Source organism: Podarcis raffonei, chromosome 12, assembly GCF_027172205.1.
Source record: "Podarcis raffonei isolate rPodRaf1 chromosome 12, rPodRaf1.pri, whole genome shotgun sequence".
Lineage (NCBI taxonomy): Eukaryota > Metazoa > Chordata > Lepidosauria > Squamata > Lacertidae > Podarcis > Podarcis raffonei.
The window spans coordinates 59,988,437-60,004,891 of record NC_070613.1 but is presented as its reverse complement, the minus strand read 5'-3'; the positions used below and the strand labels follow the sequence as shown (position 1 = coordinate 60,004,891).

The following is a 16,455-nucleotide window of genomic DNA, read 5'->3' as shown; positions in this document are numbered from 1 at the left end:
CTTTGCCCATGAGCATTAATTTCAAAGGGATTTAACTGTTATTACTCCACTCCCTAGAGTGGCTGGGAAGGCCCAGCCAGATGGGCGGGGTATAATAAAATTAATTATTAATTATAATTATAATAATTATTATTATTATTATTATTTCTGAAGGATATGGAAAAAGTAACATTTAATATTGGAAGTGAAGTGAAAAGAGATCTGGCTGACAGCCCAGTTCTAGGTTATATTCAACTCATAAATGGGTCCCTCCGATTTTTTACCTCCATTTAAATGTGCATAGAATTCTGGCATACAAATCTAATCATTTCTAATTCTTCTTGCCCAGAAACAGCCACGTCCACCTTTAACATGCCTGATGAAGCTTCGTTAAATCTTTCGAGTCTATTAAAGGAGTATTTTATTGAGATTAATAATGACACGGCCTACACTATGTTATATCACTAATCAATATTTTCCCGAGGTTTCAAGTGACCTAATTTGGTGAATGCCACTGTTGCATGCAAGGTAATAGTGCTAAATGTCAGTGTTATATGTGGTTATACTGATAAATTATAGAAACTGTATATAATTATGAGTGACCAGGATATATATGCTGTTTTTCTTTTTTTTGCAGCTCATGAATGTTAATTTGTTATTCCTCCTCAGTTTAAGATAAAAAACAATGCAGAGTAGTGTGTGCAATTTAGCATTCAAAAGAAAGGTTGATTCTAATTGTGGCAGAGGAAATAATTAAAATAAAGAACCAAAAAAATTAAAAAAAACCTGTTGCATGCAAGCTAAGATTCCCCTTCTTCCCAGGTGCACACTCCAGGTGCCCAGCAGGGAAAGAGACAAATCTCTCCCCACCAACCACTGTCTTCCTTCCTTACTGCAACTATTTTTTTACACACACCTAAAAATTCAAGAACTGTGGCATCACAATTGTACCGTAGTCCTATCAGTGGTTACCAGGTTTCAGAAATCTATAAATGTAGAAGAAGAGGAGTTTGGATTTGATATCCCGCTTTATCACTACCCGAAGGAGTCTCAAAGCGGCTAACAATCTCCTTTCCCTTCCTCCCCCACAACAAACACTCTGTGAGGTGAGTGGGGCTGAGAGACTTCAGGGAAGGGTGACTGGCCCAAGGTCACCCAGCAGCTGCATGTGGAGGAGCGGAGACGCGAACCCGGTTCCCCAGATTACGAGTCCACCGCTGTTAACCACTACACCACTACACTCTCAGGTAACCACCCCTCCACCACTCCTCTAAGCTAGGTGTTGAGGATGTTTATAAGAGGATTGTCCCATTTTGTCTCACAGAAAACCTGCAATGTAGACTAGGGTGAGACACAGAAAGTAGCCCAAGTTTGCCCATTGAGCCCCACAGCCCAGAAGATATTTGCCTGTCAGTTTTTCTGGTCCCAAGTGTGACACTGTATTCACCAGACCACACAGAAGCCCCAAAGCCTCGGAGCAAGTTAACGCTCGGACCAGCTGGTAACACACAAGCTGCCAGTTGTGGACACTTTTGGCCCAGCCATGGAATCTGTGTGCAGGGGTTCTTTTTGTGTTTGCATGGGGGAGGCAGGGTGGAGGGAATGACAATGCAAGCAGCAAGCTTCTATGCACCTAGCTGATGCAGAGGGGTTGTGCAGAGGCTCCATCTGAACGTTCCCCATTGAAACCTGCAGCTCTGTAACTGGACATGTGGAGGTCTGCTACCCAACTCCTGAGTGCAAAATGAAGTAGAAAAAATCGTCGCCTGCATAGGCATCAGTTTGTTGCAATCTTTGGTTCTCAAATGCTGCCTCTACTCACACTGATGCCCATAAGGCATGTCCACCATGCTACTGTTGCCTAAAAGACTCAAGGCAAATAAAAAAAGAAACTGATATGGGCATCAATGTGAATCTGCCTTATCTAATTCACTCTTATCTAATTCATCCTCCATTCCGTCTGCCTTACAAAAAAAGAAACATTAAAATGTGGTTTTCACAAGGATCACAACTTCAAAAATTAATAAAACAGCAGCTTTTTGGATTAGAAAGGTATCTTTGTTGATTGAGAAAGCTGCCATAAAACAAGTTTACATCACTTACTTTCCTTCTTGCTGAAGAACTCTTTATAAAAATCCAAAGCCACAAAAAAGAGGAAAGTAATAAATCGGTTATAATAATTAAAAGCTCCCATCAGGATATGAAAATGGGAAAAGGAAACCAGGTGTATCTTTTCAGGTGAGTCATTAATCCACCAAATGATCGGCATGTTGTGGATTTGCTGTTGCTCATTTCTCTCTGTTTACAACCATTGACAACTCCTGGCCCCCAAACTGGTTAAATATGGCGGACTGTGCCATTTTCCTTAGTGGGAGGCAGACTGGTGGCAGGAGATGCAAATAGGTACAAAAGGACAGAAGGGGCTCAGCGTTAGTTACTGCTGTCACAAATGCACTAGTGGCTTCGTAAAACTGGGGGGCACAGTGATATTCCTCAGTGGGATCTCTGGGTAAATGGAAATGTGTGGGCCTTGTTCCTAGAAGAAATGTTGCAGAGCCCTCAAGCATCTTCTGGCTGCCCTCAGCTTTCCAATCCAGACCAGCAAAGTGATTCAGAAGACAGACAGATAGATGCAAAGACATGTATGGTACGATAAAAGATTTCTAAATGAAATTCTCTCCCATTTGCAAAGCTTTTGTAATAAATACAAACAATTTCACTCCCTTCTGTACACAAGAAAAATAAAGTGAGGATTCAGCTAAAAGAGAATAGTAGTCTTTAGTATGTTGAGCTACAGTTATTTTTGATTTCCCCATCATTCTTTCTCAGACGTAGTTGATATAGAAATGTTTCAAAGCTGTGCATACCAAAATTGTGAGCAGATGAATTACATGGAACCACAGCCGTCATAAGCAAAAAACTTTTCACAAGAAATAATTCATTTTTTAAAAATACATAATAAGCAAGAGGCCATACAATCATATATCTTCGTTAGGTTGTACTATACAACTTTCCGTAAGGCTTTGTCAGTGTAGAATCTCCTCAATCAGCATTGGGAATTCTTTTTAAAAAATCACCTGTCACTCAAGAGAATCATTGACTAATCCTGTCTACTGCAAAGGAGGGGCCCTTTCCCAAGGTCAGTCAAAGGTGGTTGTTATTGAAGGATGTGGTGATTGCACATTAAAGAAACTTAAACCAGATTCTTGCCTGTTTAACAGCCAAAGGAATCCAAGGATGCTTTTAAGCATATAAAGAGCTATAGTTACGCTGCAAAGAACTCCTCCACATAGAACTGCCATTTCCAATGTTCTTGGGGAAAGTTCTGTTGGTTAAACCAGTTTATAATTCACTAAGCAGAACTCCACTGGTGGAAACTGCATTGTAAGAAACCTCAAGCCACATGCCAGAGCTGAGACAGCACTTTCACTCAACCATAGCTTTCCATCACTTAAAGGTGTATGACTTGGCCCCAGCTAGAGGTGTAAATTTCAGCTGATCTATATGACCCATGTCCCTGAAGAACTGACTTTTGCCTTAGCTGCCTTCCAATTGGCTGAACAGAGATAATAAGAAAGACCTTTAAAGAAAAGGCATGCTCTAGGACTGTGCAATTCTGCAGCTCTTTCTGCACACAGGACTATTTGATCTCTTAATTTCTGCCTCTCATCTTGGGAGAAAACTGCTTCACAGATATCCTTCAGAACAGTGTTCCATTGGGAAATTGTAAAGGAGAAGAGAAGAATTCAGCAGTATGTTGTGTTTTACATGAAATCTCCAAGATCAGTACTTCTGCAGCAGCCTATATATAAGAAACAGAAGCAAAAAAGTCTAAAATCTGGTTCTAATTCCCTACTGCAATGCTTATGTCTACATACGTATAGCATCAATATGTCACAGGTGGAACAGATGTGGCACGAGGACTTCAGGTCAGCAGAGTCAAATGGAAAGGTCTTTCTTCAGATCTCAGCAAGAAATTAACTAAGGATTCCTGTGCCTTATGATACTCCTCTCTGACAACTACAAGGATGATAATATGAGGAGTTTTTAAACATTATTGTTACGTACTTTTACACAATCATCATTATGTGCCCTTAGCAGACAGAGATTTGAAGGTGCTGGCACAGATGGCAGGCAACTGAAACAGGCAAATGTGGTTTTCTCTCAGGTGCTTCCTATGCTCCAGGTTTCTTGCTCTCTGCAGGCAGATCTACACTACAAATGTGTACCAGCTTTAATCTTTTTCAACAATCATGTTCTCTCTACCCTCCCCCGAAGAATCCAGAAAACTGTACTTTAGTGAGGAAGCTAAAATTATCTGCTAGGGCTAAACTTAAACTTGTGGGAGCCATTGCAGCACGGTCCTGTCCTGCATCAGGCAGTAATACTGGAACCCACCCCTTAAGATGCCAGAATCAGCCCTCCCAGGAACTGGAGCCATTGGGGGAGGGAAGGAACTGCGATATTGATTCCTCAAGCATTTGATATGACTGAGCCATGGTGCAGCAGCTCCCATACAAGGTAGCATCAGATGGGACACTGAGAAATTCCTAGCCTTCCCCACAGTTCCCTGAATTCTCTGGGAGAGGAGGTGACTGTTAAACCATTTTAAATCTATAGTGTAGATTCACCAAAGTGGAAACGTTAAACCATGCATTAAAATAACAATCATTGACACTGTATGTGAGTACAACATCCTTTCTAGGAAATTATCTATGCAAGAATGCTAGAGAAGAACGGTCTCAGGCTTTAGGATTGCTTTGCTGTTCTCAGGAGAGAAGTATTTACATTCTAAAGGGCTTCTAAAAAAAAATATAGAAAAGTGGTCCCTGTTTCCACAGGTATTTCTGAACACCTCCAGCCACAGACAAAGAAGACAGGTGGTGACTGAAAAGTGTGAACCTCTTAAATTATACTCTTAGTTTAGATGGATACAAGAAGGGCAAATTCACAGTAAACCAATATTAAAAAGGCCTTTTCTGAAATGCTGTGGCAGTTCCAGTCCTAACGGTTGCTCCTCCGGTTGTGCTGATCTTTTTTAAAAACTAGATTTGTTCAAGAGTCTGCAAGAGAGCTCTTTTCTTCTTGCTGTAAAAGTCTTCCCTCCCCCTTTCCCCAAGCCATCGGCTTTTCTTTCTGCTTCCAGTTTCAGATCAGCCACTCCTTTTTGCTCTCGTCAATGGTCTCAGTAAAATTGGGGTCGTTGCTCATAATGGCTGCGTCAGCGCTCTCTGCAGATTCTGCCCCCTTGGCTTCGTTGGTGTGGTAAGTTCCCTTGTGGCGGAACATGTAGCGAATGAGGAAGACCAGGGTGCAGAGGATGGTGAAGATCACAACGGCAATGACACCTAACAGAGAGAGAAAGGCGGAAGGTTTCAGATTCAAAAACAAATGAGCAAACAGTTTAGTTTTCATATACTGTCTGATATGACACGGGTACAATATTGTCTCTGCAACCTCTCTCATGGTAACAGAGAAGGCCTCCCGTCTTATTGCTCCATTCTTCACGCATGTCCATTAACTGGCAAATAGTTCAGCGGGGCTTGTGTGGCTGACACTACAGAGCGCTGCACTTCACGCCACAGGGCCTAATTGGAAGAGCCGCTTCATGACACCCTTAATTCTAACTATAGTGTGGCATAGGCATCGGGGATGTATCCTGAATCAACCAGCTCAATTGCTGGCTGATTACTCCATCACAGTTGATCCTGGGTTAAGGATCCTAAAAGGATAGCTCACTTTTGCCATCTAGTGTCACATCTGTATGTTGCGCTTTTCAACACATTTAAAACATTTTATTTGCAGCTGTATAGCTGAGTCCCAATGCCTGTTTCTGCCAAACGTTTTGACAGTTGCTATGAGGAAGGCAAAACCCCCAGACAGGCCCAACTTGTCTGCGGGCAAATTCCTCCCTGGCCCCAAACGCAGCGGCAGATTGGTTCCGCAGCAAGGCCCACGTCCCTTCGGACAGAGCAACAACCTACAGGGCTGGTGGGTGGGATGCCCAGCACAGCCAGTTTACATGCTGAATGTAGCAGGATATGTCATCAGAATTCAAACTACCTATCATGTACTGCTTCATAATTAAATGTCTTTATTTCCACTTCTTATTATGCACTCTGTCCTAACAGTTCTGGGAAACTAAGCACAAATATAGTTGAAAATCCTTTTCTCTTTGCTAGCTTAGCCTTGGAAATTATATGTGTGTTTTAAATTAGGTATTTAAAAAGATACTTGCAAACATCGTATCTTATCAGCATATAAATCAGCATTCCCTTCGGAAAGGCAGGACATGGACTTGCTCACCTCCAATAATAGCTGAATTCCTGTTAACCCCACCTCCAATCACTTGACCATTGTAAGGAAGATCAGCACCTGGTGCACAAGAAAAAGCACGAGTTATTATTTACACCATGTCCTTTAGATATTTTGCCCCTCACTTTAAAATACCCGTGCTTTTCCTCTTCTTTTTAAGCCAATTTACAGGTGAAACTTGGAAAATTATAATATTGTGGAAAAGTTCATTTATTTCAGTAATTCAACTTAAAAGGTGAAACTAATATATGAGATAGACTCATGACATTCAAAGCAAGATATCACAATTATAACAAATAAAGGCTTGACATGTTTATGGTGTACAGCTGATGAAAACACCAAATTAACTATCTCAGAAAATTAGAATATGAAATGAAATCAGCAAAACAAGGACTGCAAATAGAGAAATATTGGACCTCTGAGAAGTAGAAGCATGCACATGTAGTCAGTACTTGGTTTGGGATCCTTTTGCATCAATTACTGCCTCAATGCGGCGTGGCATGGATGCTATCAGCCTGTGGCACTGCTGAGGTGTTATGGAAGACCAGGATGCTTCAATAGCAGCCTTCAGCTCTTCTGCATTGCTCGATCTCATGTCTCTCATCTTTCTCTTGGCAGTGCCCCATAGATTCTCTATGGGGTTCAGGTCAGGCGGGTTTGCTGGCCAATCAAGCACAGTAATCTCATGTCCATTGAACCAGGTTTTGGTACTTTTGGCAGTGTGGGCAGGTGACAAAGTCCTGCTGGAAAATGAAATCAGCATCCCCATAAAGCTTGTCTGCGGAAGGAAGCATGAAGTGCTCCAAAATCTCTTGGTAGATGGCTGCGTTGACCCTGGACTTAATGAAGCACAGTGGACCAACACCAGCTGATGACATGGCTCCCCAAATCAACACAGACTGTGGAAACTTCACACTGGACTTCAAGCATCTGGCATTGTGTGCCTCCCCATTCTTCCTCCAGACTCTGGGTCCTTGGTTTCCAAATGAGATACAAAAGCTCTCATCAGAAAAGAGATTTGGGGAGCCATGTCATGGCTGGAAGTTGGGGGAGATTGCTCATAGTTGTTGAGCTTTTTGGGGGGGCAGAGTTTGTGCCACGCTTAATTACGATTGATGCCTGCTGCTGCAGCGGAGGGACCTAGCGACGGGGGCGGTGGGTGGTGACATTCCTTGACCAATTGATTTAATGCCGCAATCGACAAGGATCATCTGCGATTGACCGCGATCACCCTGGGGATCTCACTGTCCATCGTGGTCGATCGGTGGAACATGTCTGATCTACATGATCTGGAGGTTTGGAGTATGTTGTCAGCAGTATGCTGATGACACTCAGCTCTATTTCTCCTTTGCATCTGCAGGTGAGGTAGTGGAAGTGCTGGACCGTTGTCTTGCCTCGATAATGGACTGGATGAGAGCCAACAAAGTGAAGCTCAATCCATATCAGACTGAGGCACTGTTAGTGGGTGGTTCCCTAGATCAGATGGGTGGGAGGTCGCCTGCTTGATGGGGTTACACTTCCTCTGAAGGAAAGTGGTTCGTAGCTTGGGGGTCCTCCTGGATCCTTTGCTGTCGCTTGAGGCTCAGGTGGCCTCAGTGGCCCAGAGTGCCTTCTATCAGCTTTAGCTGGTGGCCCAGCTATGTCCCTATCTGGACACAGATAGCCTAAGTACTGCTGTCTGTGCTCTGGTAACTTCAAGGCTAGATTACTGCAATGCATTATATGTAGGGCTGCCTCTGAAGATGGTTCAGAAACTTCAGCTGGTGGAGAATTCAGCAGCCAGGTTGCTCACCGGAGCGAGACGGTTTGAGCATCTTACACTGATCCTGGTCCAACTGCAGTGGCTACCAAACAGTTTCCGGGCCCAATTCAAAATGCTGGTTTTGACCTATAAAGCCTTAAATGGTTCAGGACCACAATACCTGATGGACTGTCTCTATCCATATGAACCTAACTGGACCTTGAAATCATCTACTGAGGCCCTTCTTCGTGTGCCTCCTCCTCGAGAGCTCCGGAGGGTGGCAACACGGGAACAGGCCTTCTCTGCAGTGGCTCCTCATCTGTGGAATGCTCTCCCCAGGGAAGTTCACCTGGCACCTTCATTATACACCTTTAGGCGCCAGGCAAAAATGTTCCCTTTTAACCAGGCCTTTGGTTGAACTTATTGACATCCAACACCCTTTTAGAATGTGGTTCTTTTTTTTGGGGGGGGGGTTATTGGGTTATTGCTTTTGGTTTGATTTCATATGTTGTGGTCATGTTGTGAACCGCCCTGAGACCTCTGGGTATAGGGCAGTGTATAAGTTGAATAAAAATATAAAATTAAAAAGGCTGAAAATTAAAGGTTTTATTGAGGAACACTGAGGAACTAACTAATGCTTGGTTAAGAGCCTTGTCTATGAACTAAGAAATCCCTGATTAAAATCTCAGCTCAACAAATAGCTCCCTGGGTGGGGTCTTAGGTCAGCCATTATATTAACGCCACCACTTCCCTAAATAATAAAATAATACCTAAATAATACTCCCAGGACTACTCAGGACAGAGTTCATTTATTCATTCATTCATTTACAAATGTATAATCTGCACTTCCATAAAAAAATACAGCAAGGCAGAATGCAACATATAAAAATAAATCAACAAAGATATCAATAAAAGCACAAATAAATTCTTATTGTGCTAAGGAAACAATGTTTTAAAGGCCTGTTTAAACAGGCATTTGTTACAAATGAGACTCTGGGCAAATGTTTCCCTATTATTGGATTAAAATGCAGCAGAGCTATCGGGAACCAGAAAAAAGTGACCTCAAGTACTATATCTGGCTTGGAGGCCTGACCTGGACGACATTCCATAGAAACATGTCTCACTGCACATTTTACAGTGGCACAAACAGGATTCACCTTATGGAAATAACAGCAGGATAAAAATGACCATGAGAGTCTGATCTAGTGTTCTGGAAATTAGAATCCTAACCAAAGGAATAGAGCAAAATCACAAAAATTGGAGATAAACTATAGCCGTTTCTTCAGAGCCATCTGTTCAAAGTGAAACTTTAAAACAGAGCACACCTTTTTGAGTCAACCTCCATCTTTCTGTCAGCACTTCCTCCTTGTTTCTTTTCTCTGACATTCCACAGATGTCAAAACTCTGCTTGACCAATCCCTAGCTTGATGCAGCTCACAAAACATGGCAATCTGCTAAGCTCCTCATCAAAACTTGTTCTGTTGCAGAAAACGTCAGTGTTTCTGGGATTATATTTGCAGCCTTGCTCCAGACAGGGGGTTGGGGGAAGAGGGAAACAAATGCTCCCTATTCTGCCTGTTCTTTGCTTGGTTATCAGACTTGCCTTCTAGACATGCATATTGCACACTGGCAGCCACCTTCTCAACTGTCAACAGCTTCCTGGCTAATTGCTTGGCTGTCCCTGCTCAGCCCAGCTCCTGGATCTCCCGAGCTCAGGATACTTGCAACAGGCAGGAAAAATATGAACCCAGTTCTCCTACTATGCCAAACTGGGTCTCCTTTTTATCTATGGCATGCCAATTTCCACAATTATTTTCCATACATGCTTCAACTCCTGTTCAGATTGCATTTTACCATGTCTTTATAGAGGAATCCTAGAAGGAGCTTTGCGGGGAGGATGGAGTGCTGGGTCCTCTGTCACATCTGAGGTCCTGCTGCCTCTGGAGGATATGCCCCTTTTCCATAGGCAGAGAGGGGCCTGTGTGCCATCCTAATCTCACTCCCCCGGCACCAACACCAGGTGTTATGATTGAACCCTCAGTTTCAGTAATTTTTGAAATTTGCAGGTCATGTAAGTCCCCATCTGGACACACACATCACTATGTAAACTCAAAATCCATACACACCAGCTGTGTTTTGCTCTCATGCACCCCACATGTCAGCAACTCCCAATGGTGGTGGCCTGACACCGTCTCCTCGGAGCCTGGCTCTCGCGACCACCAGAAGCACCAACCAGCCAAGAAGGTAGCGGACTCAGGGCAAACTGTTGGCCATGAACAAACCGTCACCCTCAGACAAAGCAAAGTGCAAACCGATTTAAGTCAGGATCTTGTAGTTCTGAAGTGAGTGCTCCAGGCAGTCTTGGGTCTTAAAGTCAGTATGACATCAAGTAACATATTTTTTAAAGTTTAGGTTCTGAACTGAGGTTATTTTATTTTTATTTTTGAGAGCTAAGTGCTTGTCAGTCCTCCCAGTGGCTGAACATTAACTGGCCAACCCTCTGGAAGACAGGAACAGATTTACTTCTTGCAGAGCAACTGGGTGGAATATTGGCTGTCTGTTTCCCTTTTCATCTCTGGAAGTGAATGGACCACAACTTTACTTTCCTGAAACGTGACAAATGAATGGGGGCAGGGGATATCAGTAAGGGGCCCTGGTCAGCCACAGCTTCTGCCCTGGAAGTCACAATGCAGTAGATGTTCGTGCATATTCAACAATGTCGTACATCAAAATTTCAAAGTGATATAGAGCACATTGTTCATATAGCACACCCCCTTTCCCCTTCTGATATTGTATTTCACAACCTTGCTGCTTGCCTAGCTTGACCACAGAGAAGGATGGCTGATATACTGGTTATGCTTGCTTAAGTTATTGCCTCCAATAGAGTTTTATGAGAGGAGCTTACAATTCACCTGTTAAGGAGAGAAGAGCAAGCCCTCTTCACAATTAATGCAGAATATGAAATATGGCAGTGCTCTCCAAGGAACTGTAAAGCTGAATACTCACCAAACTCGAACACAAAGATACACAGTCACCAGTAATGGGCCCAAAGGATTGCTTGCTTTGGTGGCAGGAAAATGCTTTTATGGGAAAGTTGTGCACATGAATCAGTTTCCAATGACAGGCCTTCTAGATGAGTGCTTCATGTAAGATATATGAAAGTGGGCATCAGCTTCCTTCTCTCACTGATCACAGCTGCAGTTTACACACATGGTCTCTTCATGAAGGAGTGAGCTGTGCAGAAAGGCAGTCCATGGAGGGCCATTGCACACACAGTGCAGGGCAAATCCAGGTTGCCCATCAAGTGTATGTCAGCAGGGACTAAGTTGCACCCAATGCTGTATACCTGATAGCTGTACTTCTAGGGTGCACATTTGGTGTGGGGAGCTGGATCACCTTCCATGGGCCATTTTTACAAATGGACAGGGAAGTCATATAATATAGGGTGATCACAGTCCCCTTGTTTCTTTCTAACTCCAGCTTTAATAATAAAAACAAACTTGGACTGCAAAGGAAGATTCTTTTGCAAGGCATGGTTGCAAAAGATAAATTTGTGCTGCTTTCAGCAGGGATTAGCTGCATTCAGAAGTTTCTCTTGCAATCTCTCCCAAGTGCAGTCAATCCCAGCAGGGCTTGCAGTCAAGGCTGAAAGCAAGTCCCGCTTGTGGTTCAGCTGCACTGCAGATTCTCAAATGGAACAAATCCTAGTGGGACTTGTACTTGGTGCCAGATTTAAAGCTGCCAAATACAAGCCTTTAGAATTTAATGTAGGTGGGACTGGGGAAAAGTGTGTCTACTCCCCCCCCTCCAAAAGCACAAATGGTAGCAAAGAGAAGAGGTCCTGCTGCTTATGTAGTATGTAGTACAGTGGTACCTAGTGTTACATACGCTTCAGGTTACATACGCTTCAGGTTACAGACTCCGCTAACCTAGCAATAGTACCTCGGGTTAAGAACTTTGCTTCAGGATGAGAACAGAAATCATGCTCCGGCGGCACAGCAGTAGCAGGAGGCCCCATTAGCTAAAGTGGTGCTTCAGGTTAAGAACAGTTTCAGGTTAAGAACGAACCTCCAGAACGAATTAAGTTCTTAACCCGAGGTACCACTGTACAGGCACCCCCAACCTGCGGCCCTCCAGATGTTTTGGCCTACAACTCCCATGATCCCTAGCTAACAGGACCAGTGGTCAGAGATGATGGGAATTGTAGTCCAAAACATCTGGAGGGCCACAGGTTGGGGATGCCTGATGTAGTATGAAACATTTCAAAAATATAACCATGCCAATGCCAATTCCAAGGCAAAAGCATCTCATTGTCCCCCAATTGTGAGCTATTTCTAGAAGAGAGTGACTTATGCCAACCCTGCAGTATATAGGATTTATTGATTGATTACGTTTATATCCTGCCCTTCCTGGTTCTAAGTGATTTACAACCCCATAACTATAAAACCCCTATTGCAGAAACTGAGAAAGTAGTTCACAACAATCCTGCAGTGTTATTCCTTGCTTTTACACCCACACTGCAGGTTGGGCTGACAGAGTCGCATGCAGCCACCATGCGGCATAGTTCAGCGCTGAACCCTTATTGCGAGTAGGAAGGCTATAGTGAGAGAGAAAGGGTAGTTTGCGGCAGCCCTGCAATGTAGTCTGTTGCTACTATCACAAGCCTCCTGTTGCCCACTCAGGCCTCCTTCCAGGCCAAATCAAGCATTTGATGCTGGAGGAAGTTTTATGCTCCACTGCCTTACGGTGCAGACAGGTTTAAGTAAATTAAATTTTGCACCAGGAGTAAAACCCAAAATAGGGCAGGGTCTTCTGTCTTTAATGCTTTGTTGCAAGGTCCCACTTATTAAGAATATTTAATTAAAATAACACAAACAGAAATGGAAATAAAGTATACAGCTGGATGCGGCCATTAACATTTGTATTCCAATGAGGAATCCACTTTCCCACAAGAATGAGTTCTGTTTCGTGTGTTTTTTGAGCAAGTGATGGGCACAGTAAGACTTGAACTGTAACAAAGCCATTTTGGGGGGCAAATAAAATCCCTGCCAGCAGACCCTCCAAGTGTCCCTATTTTCCAGGGATGTCCCTGATTTAGAGAAGCCATCCCGGTTTCTGATTTGATCTCAGAATGTCCTTCTTTTCCTTAGGATGTCCCTATTTTCATTGGAGAAACATTGGAGGGGACGGAGCTGAAGGCAGCTCTGTATAGCAGGGCTGTCTAGGCTGCGGATAGCAGCCTGCTACCCGGAGCGTCGGGCGCTCTGCTTTCAGGGCGCCTGGTGCTCCGGGAACACATCCGCAGCGTGGGGATAGCAGCCTGCCACCCGGCGGGCGGGGCGCCCTGAAGCAGAGCGCTCCGTGCGCCGGACAGACATCTGCAGCGTGGGGAGCCCTGCAGGAGTTCCCCGCAGGGCTCCCCACGCTGCGGATAGCAGCCTGCCGCCCGGCGGGCGGGGCACCCTGAAGCAGAGCGCCCCTCACGCCCGGCAGACATCGGCCAGCCCCATAAGCTCGGGGGGACAGCAGGGAGGCGCCGCGCCGCCATCCCGCTGTTCCTCGACCTGGTTCGGTTTCCCCGACCTGCTTTTGGGGGGGAAATAAAGGAAAATTTTTTTCCCTCTATTTCCCCCCCAAAAAACTAGGTGCGTCCTATGGGACGGAGCGTCCTATGGGACGAAAAATACGGTATGTGCCAGTGAATTTAGTGGCAGAATACTAACTCTCTCTACTAATCTCTCTTCAGGCACATATATTTATATATTGCTTGTATTTATTTTAAATATACCCAGATTTCCAGAGGCCAAATTAGCTCAATTTCAGAAGGCTTGAAACAGCGGTTAGAGAAAGTGGCTGTTCGCCCCCCCCCCCCAGTTATAGCGTGTGTGAGAGAGGGCAAGGGAGACTCAGAGAAGCACCAAGGAAACAGCTATTACCCTGCCTTCTCCACACAGGCAGAATTTCTAGGAACGATCCTTTCCATGGGAGAGCAGCGCCTGCCTTTGCTTCTCCTCATCTTCCTGCAGCTCCATGGCATTAAAATTCTACTCAGGGCTGCGCAGAGCAGCTTGAAATGCCCGGGTCTCTCAGGGAGAGCTGCTAGAATTTATGGCTTTGGCCGGCAGCTGAGCCTCAACTGTCTGCAGCTTCTGATGAAGTGTCTGGGTGGAGTATATATTGCCATTAAGTTGGTCAGGAGGAGAAAGGGTGTGTTGCGTCCAAGAACCAGGCAAGATTGAAGCTCTCTTTCCCTCTCCTTTCCATTAGGGAAGATTTATGGGAAATTCAAGCGCCATCATTAAGTCATTTGGGATCCAAAGAACAGAGCTGCTAAAGCTGAGCCAGATGAAAAGAAATTGGGGCCAACCACTCATTAAATAATTTTAAGTTGATTCAACTCTTGCTTTTAAAGCAATTAATTAAATGGAGCTATTGCAAACTTTTCAGCACACATGCGCTTTTGCTATACTGGATGGCATATGAAGGAGGAATGTAGAAAACTGCCTTATCCCAAAGGAGACCCCTGGGTCCATCCATGTGCTCTGCTGGCTGGCAGCAACACCCAGGAACGATTTCGGGAATTGGCCTGAAGGTTTTCTGTGTGCACAGCATGCACTATTGTGCATTATGCTCATTTTAGTAGGGCTTTAACTTTTATTGAAATTTTATTTTGAGTTTTATAAATTACATAAACTATCCAGAGAGCAAATAAAATACTAGTGAAATAAATAAATAAATAAATAAATAGGACCCATGGATGTGTTCCACCTTAATTCTCTGGTATCTAATTATTTCTACCCAGGGCAGCCAACATTCAGGACAGTTTAGCACAGAACATGGTTGTGGCTGGCATCTGTCTGTCTCTGGAGACAATGGAGGAAAGTGCCGTTGGGCCTATGAAATAACTGGGCCCAAACTGGATGTGCTGCTTGGTTTCTTGCAGCAGAAGACTCATGTGGAGGAAGGGGCAGGGCTGTCATCCATGAGGAAAACCACGAGGAGGAAAAGCTAAGAAGCCTCTTCGACCACATGTGTCTTTTGCAGCACATTATTATGGCTGCATTTTTTTTAAAAAACAACCCTAAGATGATGATCATGACAACGATGATCTATTCCCCCCCCAGCAAGTGCCTTTACCTTGTTTTGCGTCAGAACCGCCCCCCCCCTCACACACATGCAGTTCATAAGGAAATATATGCTCCCTCAGGTATGTACTAAATTAACTGTAATGCCAAGTATTGTGGGAAAGGACCACAGTTCAGTGGCCTACAGAATGTCACTGATTCAACTGCCAACATCTCCAGCGAAAATGATCAGGTGGAGGATGTCTGCCTGAGACGCCTGAGGCATACTGCCAGTCAGATTAGGCAATGCTAGGCTAGAAGCGGAGCTATTTATTTTTTATATTTATTTATTTCACTTATATGCTGCTTTATCAAAAGATCCTAGAATGGTGTGTAACATTAAAAACACATTATAGATAATCAATGGTAAAAACATAATAAAAAGCACACAGGCAGACAGCCTAATAATAAAATAAGTCTTCTCTTCCACTTCACCTGAACATGGTTGGATTTTTGCACTTGAGAAAACAACAAATGCAGCTACTCCTTTGGAAACTGAAACCTCTAATAGTCCGTATGTGCTGGTTGCTTAAACCAGGGCTGAAGAGGCTGCAGTGAGGTTGCTATCTATGTGGAAAGCAGAAGCAGTTAATTTTGCTCTCTACATATTTAGCAGTCTTTCTTTTTTTATTTCTTGGTGCAGTGTGTCTTTCACTCAAGTTTGTATACTGTATTCCTACACGAAAAAAGGCAGACAAATAAGTTAAGGATAGGATAAATTTGTTTTTTAAAAAAAGTATAGTTATTTTAAGAACAGCTATGGGAAATTTTGCATTGGTGTCTTTGAAATCTCTGTGTTTTCTACTCCATAAACAACAAAAACAATTGTGTGCTTGTATGCGATTCCCTGATGGTTTTGAATTTGATGACAATTAAAATCTACATGTAAAACCAATTATTATTTTAACTCATGATTCCTTTGCCTCCTCTACCTAAACACAGGACGCAGCTGGGGTTCTGAAGGGAAGACAGAGGCTGCTTGGCCCTTCCTACATCTTCGGAAAGGAAGAGGGACTGGCTGAGTCCTGCCGCTCCATTGCCGGCATGAATAGTCACCAGAGGCACGGGGAAAGGGGGGAAATTACAAAACAATATCATGCTTTGAGATAACCATTTGGCACTGCAGCAGAATATGAACACGGTCACAGAAGCCGTATTTATAAGGTCAAAATAGATGTTATCTCTGGAAATGTGAGGCTTCAGCCCTGAGATAACAGGGAATTTGGGGTGGGGATCCAGGGACGCCTTACCCATAGAGGCTAGTGGCTCAGGGCACCAGGGTGCCAAGTTCTGGAG

At 43.9% G+C, this 16,455-nt stretch overlaps 1 protein-coding gene across 1 annotated transcript in view; it reads right to left on the bottom strand.

Moving 5' to 3' along the window:
• Window positions 1-3,480: 3,480 nt before the first annotated feature.
• Window positions 3,481-16,455, bottom strand: part of CNTNAP2 (contactin associated protein 2) — a 971,924-nt gene continuing 958,949 nt past the window's right edge. The window contains exons 23-24 of the mRNA XM_053359792.1: window positions 6,286-6,354; window positions 3,481-5,327 (exon numbers count right to left, since the gene is read on the bottom strand). Coding sequence (XP_053215767.1) covers window positions 5,128-5,327; window positions 6,286-6,354 — 269 coding nt within the window. The 3' untranslated portion in view covers window positions 3,481-5,127. The remainder of the gene's footprint in view (window positions 5,328-6,285; window positions 6,355-16,455) is intronic.